Source organism: Pyxicephalus adspersus, chromosome 3, assembly GCF_032062135.1.
Source record: "Pyxicephalus adspersus chromosome 3, UCB_Pads_2.0, whole genome shotgun sequence".
NCBI lineage: Eukaryota > Metazoa > Chordata > Amphibia > Anura > Pyxicephalidae > Pyxicephalus > Pyxicephalus adspersus.
In genome coordinates this window covers 1,041,728-1,061,386 of record NC_092860.1, presented here as the reverse complement: position 1 = coordinate 1,061,386, position 19,659 = coordinate 1,041,728, and the positions used below count along the sequence as shown (strand labels likewise).

At 40.7% G+C, this 19,659-nt stretch overlaps 1 protein-coding gene across 1 annotated transcript in view; it reads left to right on the top strand.

Moving 5' to 3' along the window:
* ELAC2 (elaC ribonuclease Z 2) overlaps positions 1 to 18,237 on the top strand; it is a 20,222-nt gene extending 1,985 nt beyond the window's left edge. The window contains exons 2-24 of the mRNA XM_072403298.1: positions 38 to 88; positions 174 to 244; positions 1,051 to 1,115; positions 2,748 to 2,805; positions 2,957 to 3,025; positions 3,223 to 3,255; positions 3,887 to 3,942; positions 4,480 to 4,538; positions 5,593 to 5,665; positions 5,747 to 5,859; positions 6,505 to 6,603; positions 6,787 to 6,925; positions 7,005 to 7,087; positions 7,985 to 8,106; positions 9,432 to 9,528; positions 9,799 to 9,937; positions 11,605 to 11,643; positions 11,724 to 11,833; positions 11,984 to 12,083; positions 12,347 to 12,467; positions 13,363 to 13,441; positions 14,180 to 14,324; positions 17,003 to 18,237. Coding sequence (XP_072259399.1) covers positions 38 to 88; positions 174 to 244; positions 1,051 to 1,115; positions 2,748 to 2,805; positions 2,957 to 3,025; positions 3,223 to 3,255; positions 3,887 to 3,942; positions 4,480 to 4,538; positions 5,593 to 5,665; positions 5,747 to 5,859; positions 6,505 to 6,603; positions 6,787 to 6,925; positions 7,005 to 7,087; positions 7,985 to 8,106; positions 9,432 to 9,528; positions 9,799 to 9,937; positions 11,605 to 11,643; positions 11,724 to 11,833; positions 11,984 to 12,083; positions 12,347 to 12,467; positions 13,363 to 13,441; positions 14,180 to 14,324; positions 17,003 to 17,209 — 2,128 coding nt within the window. The 3' untranslated portion in view covers positions 17,210 to 18,237. The remainder of the gene's footprint in view (positions 1 to 37; positions 89 to 173; positions 245 to 1,050; positions 1,116 to 2,747; positions 2,806 to 2,956; positions 3,026 to 3,222; positions 3,256 to 3,886; positions 3,943 to 4,479; positions 4,539 to 5,592; positions 5,666 to 5,746; positions 5,860 to 6,504; positions 6,604 to 6,786; positions 6,926 to 7,004; positions 7,088 to 7,984; positions 8,107 to 9,431; positions 9,529 to 9,798; positions 9,938 to 11,604; positions 11,644 to 11,723; positions 11,834 to 11,983; positions 12,084 to 12,346; positions 12,468 to 13,362; positions 13,442 to 14,179; positions 14,325 to 17,002) is intronic.
* The last annotated feature ends 1,422 nt before the right edge of the window (positions 18,238 to 19,659 follow it).

Below are 19,659 nucleotides of genomic sequence, written 5' to 3'. Positions count from 1 at the left end.
TATCGTCTATAATGCCTACATGGGTTTCTTCCCGCAGGTATCTGTTTAATTGTGGAGAAGGGACACAGAGACTGATGCATGAGAACAAGTAAGATTTATTCTTTTCAATGCACTTTCTTGTTGCATTGCTGATGATGAGAGATATAACAACCCTTGTGTATTCCTCATTGCAGGCTGAAGTTGTCCCATCTAAATAACGTGTTTGTGACCCGGATGAACTGGGCCAATGTAGGAGGTTTATCGGGTGAGTCATGTGATCGGTGCAGGGGAATTGCTCTGGCTGCATTTTATGTACATCGCTTGTAAAAGAAATGTAGATCAAATATTCTGCATTATTTCTGATTCAGATTATGTAGCCCTCATCTAAGTACAAATAAGGATGACTCTGCCACAGAACATATGAACCCCAAGAAGTATTACACAGCCATATTTATAGAATAAAAAGATTCCCCGATTTTTCTCTGTGGGTAAGGTTGGGGATTTGGGAGATTTACAGGTTGCATAAATTCTCCTGACCGGTATTCATCCGCGGGGTTTGGATAGAACTCATCGCTGTGGATATTCTAGAAAGTCAAAAACATGCCCCACCATTCATATCCAAATCATAACTCCCCTCCATTGAATCACAATGATGTAATGACATGTGACAAGGCCTGCAAAGAAACTCTTCAGTATGAAATGTCCTTGTTTTTATTTACATCTTTTCATGTGGACTAAGCTGTGCAGCATAATTATCAGTTTCATGATGTTGGGATGAACATATAACACTCTACGGAATGGTTACACTCTCTGCTTTTGTTCTGATAGTTAAACCTTGAAAAACTGATTTGGGTTTTTAGATTGGTTGGTTCCTTCTAGTTTAGACTTTACCGTGTACTCACTCGCAATACTACTAGTGGAAAAGGTACCGGATCTGTTGGGCCGATCAGCGTTCTAAAACTATAATGGGAATTTCTGTGTTATCCCCAGTGACAGAGTGCACCGTGAAAATCATTTTTGCAGACTTTCTCTTTTTGTCTCATCTATAGTTCTTGTTTGTCTCTTCTCTAGGGCTGCTGTTGACATTACGGGACGTAGGACTTCCATCCTGTGTGCTGTCCGGGCCGCCTCAGCTGGTAAAATGTCTAAACTTTACAGAATAGCAGTGATGGTGATGTTTGCAGAGTACTTTAACCCATAGCAACCTTTAGGGCAACCAGTGCACAATAAAAAACAAAAGCCCTATTTCTCTAACAGGTCACTTATTATTGTGTGGGTTAATTGCCCCTTTGGCACACCCAGAGGCTCTTTCCTTCCACACTGGAGGCTTCCAATTCCCTGGAGCCATGCTGTATTTTAATGTCGGTCACATCTGACCCGTGTATCTGTGGTTCTGACAGGTCCATCTAACAACTGCTTTCAGAATATCGGGCTGGTATACAGTGCTGCGTAATATGTTGGCGCTATATTATTCCTGTTTATTATTATTAATAATAATACTTTCCGCTTTTGTTGGTGCCGCACACATTTACTTTATCAGTCGGATTGTGTCTGTTTTAGCATATTTATTTCTTCAGTCATTCTATTAAAGCAAACCTGTCATCAGAGATAGAGGCTACCTTGGCTGGTCACCATCTGAAAGTAAAAGCTGCTTCTCTGTCATGCTGGTCATTTGTATTTCAAACATTTTTATTGGTTTAAAGGGGTTTTTACAACATATTTGGGGAGAATATTGGGAAAGTCACAAAACAAAAATTCCCAACAATCAAAGAGTTGAACTTATATGAATTCAAAGATCATACAAAATCCAGATTATACCAATGGATTCTTAAGAAATGAATCTTCGAATAAATATTGCATCACATCCGTATTCCATTATCCTGGTATTCAGCGTTCTTTGTAAAGGCAAATAAAAACCTTTTCATTGTTTCCTGTTATGAGTGTTAATGCCAATTGTAAATGCATTGGTCCCTATAACTTCCATGCATTATATAAAGTCTAATAAGATATTCAACTCTCTAAGTAGTATTCAGTGATTACATAACAAAAAAGTTAAGGAATGATATTAAAATCGGGGGAAAAAAAGTCAGGAAGGGAGGGAAAAGGGAAACATTAGGTTCCTCAAGCATTATCTATGCTGAAAGATAAGAAATCCAGGAATACAAAGTTTTATGAAAAACTTTGCATTCTATCTTTTTTTTAAACATGTCAGTTTGTCATGATCCAGTTCAGTTTATTTTTAGTCATGCTTGCGATTTGATTTGGGAAGCGATAAAATGTTTGCCGGAGTGTAAGAACTAAGCAAGCAGCATTTTCAGGTGGGGCATCAGCTCCGTACATTTTCCATGCCAGATTTACTTTGGTACAACCCTGCTTTTGTTGCCGAGGGATCCTCCCCCCAAATATAATAGAAAAATGACATTTTGGAGAGAGTTGGTCTCCTGTAGTTTTTATTGGCTCCTCTGCTGACCTCCATGTCACTACTGTCCAGTAATATGTAAAGGGTCAGCTGCATGAATTGGTAAAATTAGGGCATGCAGGAGATTGACACTTCACAGGCAAAGCAGTGAGATAACCCAGCAGCAGGGTGCCAATCAGTGGAGTGGGTAGTAGAAGAGATAGGCAATCAATGTATTGTAATAAGTATTCATTGATAAGCATTCAGTGTCTTCTTTAGAGGTATGTGCTTTGGTCATTTTGAACCTGTTTGATTGGTGTATTCATTCAATGTAATCGGTAATATATTGTTTATTCTTTCTTTTCCATAGAATAACTTACTGCAGGCCGTCAAATCCTACTGTGGACCCCTGGAGGGCCTTAACGTTGGTAAGTCTTTGTACATTGCCTGTGGTATAAGCATTCGACTAACCCTGCACTCATCTCTGTTTTATATCACCTTGGTAAAAAAAAAAATCGATGAATCTATCAAGATTTGTAAATGTTGGAATTGCTTTCATTTATTGATTGTGTTTTACAGAGGTGCATCCTTACACCAGTCCTGAGTATAAAGATCAGACGATGAGCGTTCAGCAAGTTCCAATCTTCAGTAAGTGACCGATCCCTACATTTCTTTATTCCTCTTTCCTTGTCATCTTTCATTAGGCATATATTGTGTTTTCAAGTATGATTTTTTTTCTTTCTTTATCTAATAAACGGGTCCATTGACATACACACCATAGATGTGAGTCTCTTTCACCCACAAAAAGTAAGCTATGAAACATGCTGTAATCTTGTTCTTTGCAGGTAATGGAACAAAAAAGGAATCCTCACCAAAAGGTAATGGTCTGAATGATGAAAGAACTTCTAAAGGTATAATGAGAGCCCAGAGCACCTAATGAGGAGATTCTGTGAGCAGTGTCACCCCATTTTAGAGGAAATTAGGGTTCCGTGTGAATCATAGAGGTGTAGAAAATTGGCTCCAATAAGTTTTTTGTTTTTTTGCTTTGTTTGTGATTAACTCACAGTGAGGATTTTATACAGTAACTGACACCATGCTGTCCAATAACATGTTGAGACAAACATCTGTCATATTTGCATTTATTAAAATAACAAACCTGTTCTGACTTACATACAAATTCTACTTAAGAACAAACCTACAGTCCCCATCTTGTATGTAACCTGGGGAATACCTGTATTCTGATAGCAGGTGAGATCTGTTTATCATCTTTGTGATGTTGGTATGATGTGAAATCTGTGGTGGGGGTGTTACTTCAGGTTGGGAGGGACATAATTGTTATCAGTTATCCTTCACATAAAAGTACAGGGCATCTAAATGAGCCATTAAGCTCCATAGCTACACTGCTACACTGATTACCCATCTATTTTTATGGTAATAAAATAAACATTTTCTATGGTATTTTTCTGGTATATGCAGACCTCTAATTAGTCTTCCTCCACTTCATTGTAGACCCCCGAAAAAGAACTGACAGAGGCCCACCATGTGTCATATCCTATGTTTGTAAGGTGAGCATCATTCTTAGTAATATAGAGGCCGGGGCTGGATAAATCCCCAAAGTGAGATGCAGTGTGTCTGTAATGTTTATCAGCTCCTGTAAACTTCTATTGGCTCTTGCATAGGACTGAAATTATTTATTACTTTAAATATAAATTAATATTTACAAGCAGTTAGCGAAATCCAGAAACTTCTGACTATAACTGCCTTTTGTAGCTTCCTGTGCGGATGCTTGAAAGGGATGGGGCAGTGCTAGAAGACTTTAGGCTGTGCTGCATATTGTGTGATGAGAGGAGGAGAGCAGAGAGATGCTTTATCAGTGTGCTGCTGCTCCTTTATTGTCATATGACGGGGGGGCAAAGAGAGGACAAAACAGAGCATGCTTCGCTGGGACAAATACCTCTGTTTAGTCCAGACTATTAAAAAACAAAACATTCAATTGATGATAATATTGAATCCTAGGTGCAAGGGGGGTTAAAATTAGTCTAGAGCTGCAATGGTTTTTAAAATTGTGTCTCATATTTCTTTTTTCTCTTCTTTTCCTCAAGATTAATGACAGAAAAGGTCATTTCCTGGTTGTCAAAGCAAAAGAAATTGGTCTACCAGTGTGAGTATTATTATTAATAATAAACTTATTTATTTATATAGCGCCAACATATTACACAGCGCTGTATATTAAATAGGGGTTACAAATGACAGACAGATACAGACAGTGACACAGGAGGAGGAGAGGACCCTGACCCGAAGAGCTTACACTCTAGGAGGTGGGGGAAGTATCACACAATAGGAGGGGGATATGGAATGGTGGGAAGTAGTGAGGGTTTAGGAGACGGAAGAAGCCAGGTAGGTGAGGGGGAAGCGTTGGGTTTTTACGGCTCTTTGAAATAAGCAGAAAGTAGAAGCAAGCAGAATAGGACGAGGAGACCATTCCAGAGAGTCGGGGCAGCTCTAGAAAAGTCTTGGAGCCGTGCGTGTGATGAGGTTATGAGTGAGGAAGTCATTAGTAGGTCATTGGGGAAGCGATGGGAGCAGCTAGGGGGGGATTTTCCTACCAGGTCAGAAAGATAAGTGGGACAAGGATTGTGGAGGGATTTGAAGGCAAAGCACAGGAGATGAATTTGATTCTCAGGTGAAATGGAAGCCAATGGAGAGAACTACAAAGAGAGGCAACAGAAGAAGAATGGTGGGCAGGCTGTGTATGGGGTAGGTAGGTGGGCAGGCTGTGTTTGGGGTAGGTAGGTGGGCAGGCTGTGTATGGGGTAGGTAGGTGGGCAGGCTGTGTATGGGGTAGGTAGGTGGGCAGGCTGTGTATGGGGTAGGTAGGTGGGCAGGCTGTGTATGGGGTATGGCTGCAGCATTCATAATAGATTGTAGAGGAGAGAGTCGGGTTAGTGGAATACCAGAGAGGAGGAGGTTACAGTAGTCCGGACGGGAGATGATAAGAGCATGTACAAGGAGTTTGGTGGTCTCTGGGGACAGGTAGGGGCGGATTTTGGAGATTTTGCACAGGTGAAAGTGACAGAACCTGGAAATGATCTGAATATGGGGGGGTAAATGAGAGGGCAGAATCGAAGGTGATGCCAAGACAACATGTATATTATTAGAACATAAACATAAAAATGTTCATAAAGGCTCATATACCACGTCTCTATTTTCTGCAGAGGGACTCGAGAAATCGGGCCTCTAATCGCTGAGCTTAAAGCTGGGAAGACTGTCACATACCAGGGAAAGGAGGTAGGAATGAGAGAATCCCAGGAGCATCTTACAGGAACGTTCATAAAGCAGATTGTTAATATTTGCTAATCATTTTCTCAGATTTCTCCTGCTGATGTCCTAAGTCCAGACGAACCCGGTCCAATGTTTCTTGTGGTGGAATGTCCAACTGAAGATTTTATAACTCCAATGACTGAGAATGAGACCTTGAAGAGGTGAGGTTGTGTTTCAGGTCAGGAAATTCGTGGAAGGTCAGAAGGATAGCCGCTTAGGGAGGTTTTGTGTTTTAGGTTACTTTATGTTCTCTAAGTTTAGTAAACATTTGCTCAAAGTTCATATGACTTTATAACCCAAATTTGGGCTATTTTTTTATATATGCACATCTGCAGGTGTAAAAAAAAAAAGGATATGGCTGCAATACTCCCACCCGCCCACCCTTCCCCAGACCCTCTCTGCTGTGTGACCTCATCTCGGCCAAAGATGTCCTCTGTAACCCAACATGTTTCACACTGGACAACATGCTATAAATGCAGAGCAACAAAGAGCAACTTTTGAGGGGACATAGCCACTGCACCCTGCGCTTGAAGTGTTATGTTAAAGAGTTTCTGATATCCTCAGGTCAGCTCCGCACTCTTGGCATCACTCTTGGCACTTCTGTCTGCCCAGAAAATAAGACCTGGCAGCATTGCATGAAGATTGGATCTCAGCTCTGGATGGGAAATCTGCATGACTGGTGTTTGTTTTGGTCCAGGGGTGTCTTAATACACTTTACAAGGCGATAAGCATGCCATGAACAAGATAGAATTTAAAGTCATTGAAGGGTCACCTGCACAAAAATGAATGATATATTTGTATTTCAGATATCATGAGGGCAATCTGGACAGCAGGGTCGCTTTGATTGTTCACATGACCCCAGAACACATTCTAAATCACAGCAGCTACAGACAATGGATGGAGCGGTGAGTTTCTATTACATTAAAGTGGTTTCTATTAATCTGTCTTTTAAATTTGAGGATCCATCAGTCTGCACCAACTACAAAATTCATTTTGCATGTTAAATCCCGTTATAGTGTAGTTATATTCCAGTCACTTTCCAGCAGTTAGGAATATATGTAACTGGAAGGAATTCCTTTATCTGCCAGGTTTGGCGCAGAGACTGAGCACCTGATCCTGAATGAGAGCAGCTCTTCTATCCATAACCAAAGTTCCTACAAGATCCAGGCCCAGCTAAACCTTATCCACCCGCGTATCTTTCCACAGCTCCCTGAGATTTCGGGAAAGGTGAGTGGCTCTGCATTCTAGGATTGAGGATTTGTAGTTCGGTGGTAGCTTGTGTGAGCATTTCTGTTTTTATGTGCAGGAGACAGCAGGGAAGGATGTCCGTGGAGTTATGGCACAATGTCTACTGAAATACCAGCTGAGGCCGACCCTGGAATGGCAGAGGTAAGCAGACATTTCATCAGCTCGCTGTTTGCTGCTCCTATTCTATTTTCAGCAGTAAGGTGTAGCAGTGTGGCACAAGCAGGTTAAATAAAGAGTGCTTGTTGAATATGGTTACTTTCCTATTGGCTGCAGGAACCAGACATGTTGATAGTAGAAGTGTTCTCTAGTAGATTGTTCTGCTTTCCAGCCACAAGGAAAAAGAGGACCAAATCAGGAAAACCGTGGAGAAGTAGGAGTTTTGCCTGTTGTGCACCACTTATTGACAAAGCCAATGGAAATCCTTTATTTTGGTGAATAAAGTAAACGTTTTCCAGCATATGATGGAAAATTCCTCAGTCCTCTTCTTAGCTGGGGGGCTGTATTGTTGCCCTACCAACTAATTGTAGGATCACTGTATTGCTCATGTTAGGCTTCAACTGGACTAGGTTATCCACTGATCTAAGGTGCTGAAGACAGAAGTCCGTATCCACTAAAAGAAAGGCTGTAAAAATTAGCCAGGAGCACACTAGAAGTTTCTGGTTTACTGGAGCAGCAAATTAACATCAAGACTTGGAACACAGATAAGTAAATGGTTCCTTGATGGCCGAGAAGAAACCAATCTCCAGAGGCTCTGGGATAGAGGCAAATACACAAGCAGGTGGCCTCAGCAGAAGAATAATCTTTTCCTGATAGGCACCAGCATTCTGGGTGGAACCCAAAGGTATTGGTTGCCCATCCCTGGATCGTGAGGGGTGAGTGTGGCATAAGGCGTGTACAATGGGGGTAAGGTTAGCATGGGGAATGAGGCCAGCTAGGATTATGTTCTTTGAAATTATAACTGCCCACTGTGAGGGTGGGTGGGGTAAGTGGCTCTAGAAGTGTCTTTCTTGCATGATCTCACAGTGATTAGTGTTTCAGGGATATGGTCCCCAGTAACAACACCCAAGAATTTGTGAAGGAAGCAATGGAACTGCCAGGTTTCCAGGAGGCTCTGCAAGAGTGCAAACAACAGCTGGAGTCAGATCTCTCACAGGATCAAGGTAAACTTATCTGTCACTTCTAATATTATTCCTGGACTATTGCGATCTTATTACTTGTACTACTATACCTATACTGAGCTGAATTTCACAGAAAAATCCTTTTCATTGAGGATATTAAATTACCTCCCCAGCTAAACACACAAATGGGATAATCTGTTAATGTTTCCACTCTCCTAATATATGGGAGCAACACTTATTAGACTTTGTGCCCAACATTGCAGCTCTTCCCACTCTTGATTTTTACAATTTCAATTGGTGCGTGGCTGTTCTATATGAAGACAAATATTCAATTTATTCCTCAAGATTACAAAAAATATTATCTGAAGTTTTGTAATGCAAACTTAACCTTCTGGGCGGTTCATTTCTGTCCAGATTTATATGTCTAAAAGCGGCACATTGTTTTTCATGAAAATTTAATTTATAGTATAATATAAGAGTATAAGTATATTAAAGTTAAAAACACAAATTCATGTCAAAGTAATACATTAAATACATTTAAAAAAAATAAATTTATTATTAAAACTTTGACATGATATTGTATTTCAAACTTTATTATACTCCTACTATTATACTGTAAAATACATTTTTATGAAAGACAATGTACTGCTTTTAGACATATAAATCCAGTGTATTGCATTCAACACAAAATAATTTGAAATTCCCACCCGGAGAGGTTATTAGAAGCCAATAGAAGCAAATCTGTCTGTGTTAACCCCCCGGCAGTCTAATTATGTCAGTATTTGTTAGTCAAAAGCGGTACATTGTTTGTTTTGCATGGAAATTTGTTGTTTATTTTAGGCCCTGTAATTCCTAGGTATAACTTCTGGGTATGATCACCTTTGAAACACAAATCATAAATTATAATATAAATAATTTTAAAAAATAATGAATTTAAAAAAATGTTATATTTTTTTTAATTGGTCCAAACAATAGATAAACGCTTGGATTTATTTTTTATAACTTTATCACTGTAATTAATGTTTTAAAAGTAGATTACAATTTAATCTGTGTTTAAATTTCCCGCAGGTAGGATTTTTTTTTTTTATGCTACCCCGAGTGTGGCTCGGGGTTACACATTTAGGAATACCGTCAGGGGGGTTAATGTATCTTCATGACACAACCTTTTAGGTAACGGACTATAAAAAGTACAGAAATGAGGAGCTGTGAAATAACTGACTTTTCAGACTGTTTGCTTTTTCCAGGTCAGAGCTTAGAAAGTCCTTGAGTTTAGGGATCCCAATGACAGCCAGGCACCTGACATTTCCAGAGGAGGGTTAATGGTTTTAAAACTTGTATGTCATGTTATGGATTCTTCTCTCCCTTAGAAGTGGATCAGCAGTATCCTGAGGTCGTGTTTCTAGGAACTGGTTCTGCCATCCCCATGAAAACTCGCAATGTCAGCTCTACTCTGGTACATATTAGGTGCGTATCGCCATAAAACCCCATCACTTATTTTGTCCACTTCCTTTCTTCTGCCCTGCAAACTTTTCCATTCACTGTTTGCACTGCCACCTATTCTGCTCACTGCCCCTCTGCTGTCCTTCCAATTAATCTGTCCTCCCCATGTACCCTCATCTATATGTCCTGCCACCATTTGCCCCCTTCTTTCACTTTTTGACTATTTTGCATTTTCGCACAACATTTTTAGCAGCGTTCTGTCACTTTGCTGTACTGACATTCTTTTCTCTTTAGTCCTTCCCAAGTGTTATTGCTGGACTGTGGAGAGGGGACATTTGGCCAGCTGTATCGGCACTATGGGGATAAGGTGGATGACATCCTGTGCCAGTTGTCAGCAGTGTTTGTTTCCCACATTCATGCTGATCACCACACAGTAAGTTCCCTGGGATTGATATGGCAGTACAGCCTTGTTAAATCAATATTATAGGTCCCAGCCTCCTTTTTATTCTGGGGCTTTCAGACTGTATTGATTCTGCTGTTCCCAAATGGTTTTCCAATTTTCTAGAAAATCAAGTCCATGGGATCACAGGTTGTCTTTACATAAGGCTAAGGTACATTCTGACATCTGTGAATATTTCATTTTTAGTGAGACCGCACTAAAGGCCGCCCCTAAAGTTACGTGAAAAAAAAACACTTCTTAATAATAAATCACAAAGTACAGTTTACTTATACACCATAGTAATATGACGTGAACATACAAACAATATATTATGGTGCAATTTACAAGGATTCAGGCATTAGGCATCTCCGATAGATTGGTAACTGTTCATGTATAATAATTGAATAGAATATCGAGCTCAACTACACATCTAACATTAATTAAAGCTGGAGTGATATTTATATGTGATAGTAGGGAGGTCCCCAAACCCAACGCGTTTCACCTCTTGGGCTTGATCAGGGGTATTAGAAAAGACCATACACGTAATGTCCTAAATTAACGTTCGCCAGAAAATACACAATATAATTTATGGTAGAGTAGGTCCAAGTTGGATGGAGAATAGTTGTTGACAATGAGATAAAGAGTAAGTTCTAAACTGTACCCTAGATCAGCTATCCCCCACTGGTGGTCCGCGAGAAAATTTTGAGGGTCTGCGGGTCAGGTCAGAAGAAGGCCAGAGCCACAGACCATGTCCCCAGTACAGTTCCTAGGCTTAGCAAGGAAGGCGGCCTGTATCCCTGCACCCAACCCGCCCACTCTCCCATTGCAGGCCCAGATCTGTGATGGGGGAGTGGGCGGGGTTATTTAATCATGACGTCACTATGGGGGAGGTTTCTCCCCCTTTGAGTGACACCCGGCTCCCTGCTCATGCTTGGTCAGGAGCCAGTAATCTTAGTGGTCCGCGGGACCGAAAAGGTTGGCGACCACTGCTCTAGATGGCATGAAACATAAGTGTTCTCGTATTTATCTATGGGATGATGGGCTGTATTGGGATCCTTGTTAGAAGAGGTAGAGCCGGGGGCTCTAAGTAAACTGTACCTTGTGATTTATTTAATATTAAGAAGTGTTATTTTTGGTATTTTTCAAACCTAGAGACGGCAAGCATAGTTTTGTCAAATATGTCCGAGGACAAAGAATTGGTCGTCTGTTTTCCTTGTAGTAAAGTTATATCTGACCTCATTACAAACTTCCCATGCCTTGTCTGTGTATCTGTATGGTGGCCTGCAGACTTGGTAGAACGTGTAGACTTAGTAGGCTTTGCTTCTCCAAGTCTGAGCTAGTTCCCTTTAACTAATGGTCTGATGATTACTGGAGGAATAATCCGAACTACAGAAGTCAAAGGCAGCAGTGCTGTAAATGATCTCAAACTGAAGATGCACAGCAATTAGAATACAGCACCTAGGCACAGGAAGTGCCCTAATATACAGCTCTGGAGCCACAAATGCAAGCTGGATGCGCACTGCTGTATTTCAGGAGGAATTCAAGACAAAGCTAGATGTTACAAAGTAACGCTTAGCATAATTCTAGACATTCGCTGCAATCTTCGTTGTTAGTTTAAATCTACTATAACTAATTGTATGTTACTTTTTTTCTTTGTTCAGGGACTGCTCAGTATCTTGTATGAAAGGGAGCGAGCACTGGTAAGTTTATCTGTTTGTCAGTTGTAGTCAGCGTCCCCTTCACAGTGTGTTGGTGCTTTTATCATTATGTGTTCTTCCAGAGCTCCCGTGGAAAGCCATTCAGCCCTGTAATCCTAATAGGACCCACTATTCTGATGTCTTGGCTCAATAGGTTCCATGAACACTGCCAGGATTTGCTCCATAATATTAGGTAAGTCACTCGGTCTCTTTTATTTAAAGGTGTGATTCGCCTGCCTTGTAGTGAGGAAAGTCATATTTAGATAATGGGCCTGATTTGTTAAAGCTCTCCAAGGCTCCAAGGCAAGTTTAATGTGACTTTTCCATATATGTTGTGTTTCAGCTTTATCCCATCAAGAAGCTTAATGGAAGGCTCAGAGGTGGACTGTCTAAAGACCAAAAACCTCATCTTCTCCTTGCTGGAGAAATACCAATTGGAGAAGGTAGGTTACTGCCCAGCATTCTCCTGTATTAGACCAAACACCAGAAATAACACATTTTTATGTATTTTGTGTATGTTATTTTTTACCTGTAAAAGCCTTCCAAGTGCAGACCTTTTTAAAATCCAATCATAACACTGTGCTGAATGCTGCTATTATTTGATGTGATGTCCATATCCCCAGCAGACTTGGAATTGTCATTCTTTAGTATTCTCCTAAGATCCTCTTTGCTGCGGCCCTTTTTCTGACCTAATTTCACCCTTCAGTTTCAGACATGTTTCGTCCGCCATTGTAAAAATGCTTTTGGTTGTGCGGTGGTTCACCGGTCTGGCTGGAAGTTGGTTTTCTCCGGGGACACCAAGCCCTGTGATGCTCTCATTAGGATGGGTGAGTAGCTTATTCTTTCATAATCTTTTAATAAAGAAATCATTCTAGTGTTATGGATACATGACTGATTATGTTTTACTATTCGGATAAATCAATGCTATAAAAGCAGAACTCTGGGTGCATTAAATACATTCTTTAGTAAAATAAGTCACAAACATTTAAGTACCCACTTGAAAAAAAGGGATTTGCGGGAACTGCATTAAAACCGATATCATATTATTTTATTGGCATTAAACATTATATCTATACAAATTTATCAAACAATAAAATGACACACATAACTCCAATTACAAAAATTGCTTTGCAAAACATTTTGGAGTTCCATGAATGTTAAATTTCATTCAATATTAACCTTCACTCGAAGCTTCCCACTCAACACTGCTTTTTCAAGCGTGTAGAATCAAGAAAATTGCTAAAAACAAATATACATACAATGAAAATCCTGGAAAAAGCAAGTTAGACAACACAGCGCCTCTGCCACACTGAAATCCCAAATAGCATTTTCATCTCTTTCACGTCATTTAATTTCTTTCCAGCTACTACCTTGACTCCCAAGACCCCGCTAACACAATAGAAAGGGCTATTTAGAGCTGTAGTTCTAGTGGGGGGAGGGCTTACATCTATAATAACTTGGCCCCCATTAGTTGGTCCTGTGAGAATTTTGCATGCTTATAGTAGGTGATAAAAGCAGGAACAAAGATAAAATAATGTTGGGGTATAATCTAGACGGTGAGGGTGAGGTGTATGGGGGTAATAGGTCATGAATATACAAATCATTTCATTCTGTTAAATACATTGATCATAGTAGGTAATGAAACTTCCTGCAATTTCCCTCATAAATGTATAATACTCCAGATTCATTTCATTATTCACTCTATTTTTTCTTTATAACCAGGTAAAAATGCCACGCTGCTCATCCATGAAGCCACGCTGGAAGACGGCTTGGAGCAAGATGCACTAGAAAAAGCCCACAGGTACCAAGGCTGCTAGGTTTCCTACACTGGAGCTGGTGGACGAGGGTTGTAGGCGGCTTATGGGAAGAGCAGAGAAGGGACCTCACCTGCAGGTTCTTGTTTATGGTCTTTGGGCAGCGTGGTGGCTCAGTTGTTAGCACTCTGGCCTTTGTAGTGCTAGGTCCTAGGTTCAAATCTCAGCCAGGACATAATCTGCATGGAGTTTGCAGGTTCTCCCTGTGTTTGTGTGGGCTTCCTTTGAGTACTGCCGTTTTCCTCCCACATCTGAAAAACATGCCGTTAGGTTATTGGCTTCCCCCCAAATTGAGCTTAGACTGTATTAAAGACATATGACTATGGCAGGCACATTAGATTGTGAGGGACAGTTAGTCACATGACTTTGTACAGCGCTGCATGATATGTTGGCACTAGATAAATACTGTGTAATATTATTATTAGTCCAGTGATTGGGCCTAGGGCTAGACAGTGACACAAGAAGCTGCAGAAGTGCAGGTTCTGGATAATAGCATCAGATGTTGTCCTTCATTGCTCTGTGGTGTAGGGATGGAGAAATTCAGTTGTGCCTGGAGAGATCTGGGCTCTGTGACGTTATTCTTCCCCTCTTATATAACTACTGTTCATTCATGCAGACTGCCAGCACTTTATAGATGACTTTCCATCAGTCTCTTTCTTTTCGACTGCATAGATCTTGACAGAAATCTAAGTGTAACTTCTTCTCTTTCTCTTTGTATGAAACAGCACAACATCTCAAGCCATCAGCGTGGGGAGGCAGATGAACGCTGAGTACATGATGCTGAATCACTTCAGCCAGAGATATTCCAAACTTCCACTAATGAGCGATGAGTTTAGCAGTAAGGTGGGGATCTCCTTCGACCACATGCGGGTGAGTTACCTTTCTTTAGCACAGATTCCACCAAGTTACCCCTCCTTGGAGCATATGCGGCATTGGTACACCTATTTAGACCCAATACTGCTGAGTTACCCCACTTTAGACCAAATGTGGCCCAGATACTTCACCCTGGGGAACATGTGGCCAAGTTACCCCAATTTAGTCCAAATGCTGCTGAGTTACCCCTCCTTAGATCGAATGCAGCACCCTGCGCAAATGTGGCCACGTTAACCCAAATTTTGGATACATAGGGAAGAACTTTTAGGGTCTTTGCTTAAAGTTTGGTATTTATCTCTGAATTATTATTACACCATATTAATATAGTGCCAACAAAGGGGCTCACAAACTAATATCCCTACCCCAGTCATATGTCATTACCACAGTATAAGGACAATTTTGGGGCAGCCAATAAAACTAACTGCATGTTTTTGGAATGTGGGAGGAGTACCCAAAGGAAACCCACACAAACACGGTGAGAACCTGCAAACTCCATGCAAATAGTGTCGTGGTCGAGATTCGAACCTGGGACCCAGCGCTGTAAAAGCCACCGTAGAATATTGTTTTCCACAAGCTCATCTATGGTTCTTAGTTGGGGGGGGATTAATTAGCAAATAGATAAATTACTCTTGAATAAAACCTTATTACCTGTCAGAGCCATCAAATCGGGAGAAACCTCAAAATATAGCAGCTGGAATGTACGGGGAATGTAATGCATGCAGAAATATCAAATAGCAATAGTATGAATGAAAGAAATATTGGACTTTATTTTGCAATAGTAAGATTTTGCTGATGATTCTGCCAGTTCTCTTTTATTCTGGATCATTCTGACCCTGCTAAGCACAGAAATCTGATGGAGTAGTCTGTTTTGTGTTTTATTCTGTTATGAGACGACTTACTGATACACAGATCCTATAGTTCTGCTTCAGAATCTATTGCTTAGTACCTTGGGTTTACTCATTGCCTGGTTCACTATATCTAAATAAAGAATCATTCAGGATTATGCTGCAAGGATCTGGGCCCACCTACTCCTGCCGAGTCGCATTATACCTGTTCACACCTTTCTGGTATCTATTACATAAATGTTCAAGGCTGCTGCCAGGTTCTGCTCCTCTCTGAGTTTTGTCATCATTGATGTTGGCTTCAGATGGCTCTTTAAACTGTTTGCAATCCTCAGTTCGGTTTTTTTGGGCCTTTTAGCAGTGGTTTGCTGTTGTTTACCCTTTAATTAGACTACGCAAATATAAAAGACTCACTATGTCCTTCAATAAACAAAAAGATATTTTTTTTACTTACCACAAACTTTACTGCATAATGACAACTGCTATGCATCAATTCCAATTGTCACTCAACAAAACTTAAAGAAGAATATGGAAATATCCAAATGGTCTTACAAAAGCTTTGCTATCATGAACACCAATGGTCCATGTGTGTTGTTATAAAAAATGCTCAACTTCCTACTTGGACAGCAAATCACCTCTCCTTACAGAATACCCCCAAAGGGTTTAAATTCTGAATTACTTCTCGACGCGTTTTGTGAAAAAAATCTGTTTCTTCAGGTGGAAGGAGAGTAGAAGTCTGATGTTTGTACTTCCAGCAGCCCTCTTATTTAAAATTGTTGCAAGGAAGGAGGTGGTTATGGCGGCAATGGTATATTCAAATCCTGTTTAGCTAATTAGTGAGTAATCTCTTTCAATTTTCAATATAAATCACAGTGATTCTAAGTTTCATGCCCTCAAGTCCTCAAACAAATATACGAACATACAGCACAACCATGTTCCTATTCCATCGGCTTCCCTTGCAAGTGAGTCAGTACAGTGTGCCTGGCACAGCTATGTCATGGTTGGAGGGGAGATATGGAATGGTGGGAAGTAGTGAGGGTTTAGGAGACGGAAGAAGACGGGTAGGTGAGGTTAAAGCATTGGGTTTGAGGGCTCTTTTAAATGAGCAGAAAGTAGGAGCAAGCTGGCTCTAGAAAAGTCCTGGAGCCATGCGTTTGATGAGGTTATGAGTGAGGAAGTCATTAGTAGGTCATTGGAGGGGTGGCTAGGGAAGTATTTTTCTATCAGGGCAGAAAGCTAAGTGGGACAAGAACTGTGGAAGGATTTGTGTATCAGGTAGGTAGGAGCTGTGGAAGGATTTGTGTATCAGGTAGGTAGGTGGGATTTGCAGGCAAAGCACAAGCAATGAATTTGATTCATATGTTAAATGAAGGGCTGGTGTCTGGTTCTACTCTAGGTAACAATGTAACCCAACCAAAACCTTCTGCTTTCCCCAGTGCACTCCAATAAAATGATGGTGAGTACATTCATCCTACTATTCCCTGCCTTCCCCTGTCAGTCTTTGCAGCCATTCGCCACACTCAGGAAGTGAAATTTTGCACTTACATGACGTAAAAGAAAATACAAGAAATTGAAATGTTTTTGGAAGAATTAATTTTTATTAAAATAAAGATATTTGAATGTCAAAGTGCAAAGTTCTTTCTATGACCACACATTAACATTCAAAATCGCTATTTAATGTACGGCACTGTGTGATATGTCGGCACTATAAAAAGTCCTCTAAATTAATAATAATAATTAAAAATAGTATTGGAAATCCTTTTTAACGTTTTATCTGTCTGCACCGCACGTTATTTTCACTCCTGACCAACATTCACAATTTATATTCCACAGATCCGATGGAGCGACTTTAAAATCCTTCCCAAGCTTATGGAGCCCCTGAAAGTGTTGTTTGCTGAGGATTTGACAGAGCTGGAGGAAAGGAAAGATAGAAGAGAACGCAACCAACAAGAAGTGGACAACTCGGCGGGGTCCTCCAGCAACAAACGGGATCTGGAAGAGGAAGAAGCTGCTGCTGTCAAGAGAATGAAGGCCAACTGATGGCATAAAACATCCAATGGCTGGGGCTTGCGAATGGGGGGCTTCCGATATCCTGGATTTGACTGTTCCTCATAATGCTAAATAGGGTTAAAGGATTGGCAATGGCTGCTGACATCTGAGCAATGTGGTGGATTGTATGGTGCGAGAAGACTTGATTGTAAAGTCTTCATGAATTGGTTCCTTCTGTTGACGTGGGGTTGTCCTGTGACACAGCAGCTTGATCAATGTGAATGCTAAATGCACATTTCAAGAGAGATAAAGACAACTTGAACATCCCGCGTGATTACTTGTTTTGTTTAAGTATTCTTTTCATTGACATATATTGCTAAATCCTTTGTGTGCCCAGGCATTTCATTCAGCTTTTATTTGTTCAGAGCTTTGATTCATTGCCGTATGTATTGCTTCTCTCCTGAGGCTGCACTGTGCATTCCTGACAATTATTAGGGAGATTCCAGCAGTGGTTTGTATGCATAGGGCCCTTGTGTGTATACAATTACCGCAGGGCCACATGTATGGGGGGGGCTACGGGGGCCACAGCAAAGCATGAGATACCAAACAGAGGAAGAGGTTGAAGAACGACCCTGGAATATGATAAGTTAAAACGCCTCATCATCGGCAGACATCGGAGTTTATTTTAGGTTAGGGTGACCTTGTTTGTCCCCATCGTGGAGGCGGATCAACATTTCCGCTGTGCTGAGCAGGTGAATATATTAAACCTGTCACTGGCTCCTCTCCAAAGGTCCGGGAGGCCTTTTTTTGTTATTTTTTTACATTATTTATTTTACTTTTAAATTTCTATGATGTTTGCTGCTATGCAGAGCATCTTGGATTTTCTTATGAATGTTTTCACCCAAGATTTACAACTGGAAAAAAGTGTGAATCCTGTTTGAAGGAACATTTAAATGGACCCCCATGGTCCCTGGATAGATTGGGTCTTTATGTGAGGTCAGACCGATGTCAAGTGTTCTGTGCTTTGTACATGGCAAAGAAATTATTTTTGGATTCATTAAAGTCTTATCTAATGATAACCCAATTGTGTTTGTGGTGTTTATTTACTTACAGGTTTTTTCCATCTTAAATAAATCACATGGAATTGTGTTTTCTAAAATGAAGAAATACCTAAAACCTATTTTTAAACTCGAACCTAAACTCTGAAAACAGTCAGCAGGAGGTTGTAGTAAATAATGGAAGTTGCATGCAATGTCAAAACGTTAAATCCTGGCTCCTGTTGCTTTTTGTTAAAGCTCCGGACTGTATAGTATTGTAGATCCCTGGCTCTATGTCACACACAAAACAGTCGCTGGGTACAAGATTACTTCTGCACACTTCCGGAAATTTCCTGTGGTGATGGTGGTGCCTTCTGAGGATGCAATGATCCTGGACCTGTCATCCCTGCAGGGCTGCTGCACAAAGGTAAGTATGGCCATATTCACCGTGTATGTTGTGCGTACTTGCCGGTTATGGCAGAAGTAAACTATTCTGTATAGAACTATAGATCATTGTCAGCCATTGGACCCTGGAGCCAGTTCTGGTGGTTCAGAGTAGAAATCCATAACCATGCAGACATTGGTCGCACTGGGATGTGCAGTCAGGGACACATATATAACAACCTACCCCATGTTAGATCTGCAGTAGCAGAGAGAATCTTCCAGCACCAACCTAATAGTTTCTACCTCCATTTGGCTGAATACTGGGAGTTGCAATTTGCATGGTGAGGTGCAAGTGAAGATGTCTCAGCACCAATGTTTACCCATTTCCACCAGTCAATGTACCATGGTGCACTTTTAGTGGAGGATTTCCTCTACCCCCAGAAAAGTGTCCCTATCATTACAGAGTTCTGTATGACTCCAGGCTAACAATTTCTGCCCCTTACTCAACACAAAGTAATTTTTACATGGCTGCAATGTAAATCGTTTTCTTTCTCTGGTTTCTCTCATCTTCCAATAGTCTATATTGATTATTTGGCATCTCCAGGGCTAAATGATGAGATTCTTACGCTAAGTTTCCCAACTTCTCTCAGCTGCAGCCTTTGCTGGTTGAGTTTGTGGTGCCATAATAATAGGATGGTTTCCAGACAATTTGGGGTGTTCAGAGAGTGACACCTTACTTATCTTATGTAAGAGGATATGGAGAAATTATCCCGCAAGGAGATCTTACTATCAGAGTCTTCAAGATATAGAGGAAGAAATTGGTTTAGAATATTTGGTTCCCCACCAAACTAAGTCATGACATCAAGTTGGCACATATTAGGCAAACCCATTATGTCTGATACTATAAACCTTCACCACTTTCGTTTCCCAGAGCCCTGAGAATCACCTGTCCAGCAATTTACCTATTTTACAATGATCCTTTTCTGTTCCCTCATGACTGGGGTCACCAGTATGATGTGGGGGAACTCGAGTGTCCTGCACAGAGCCTTAATCTCACACCTTTGGGGTGAATTGGAATGG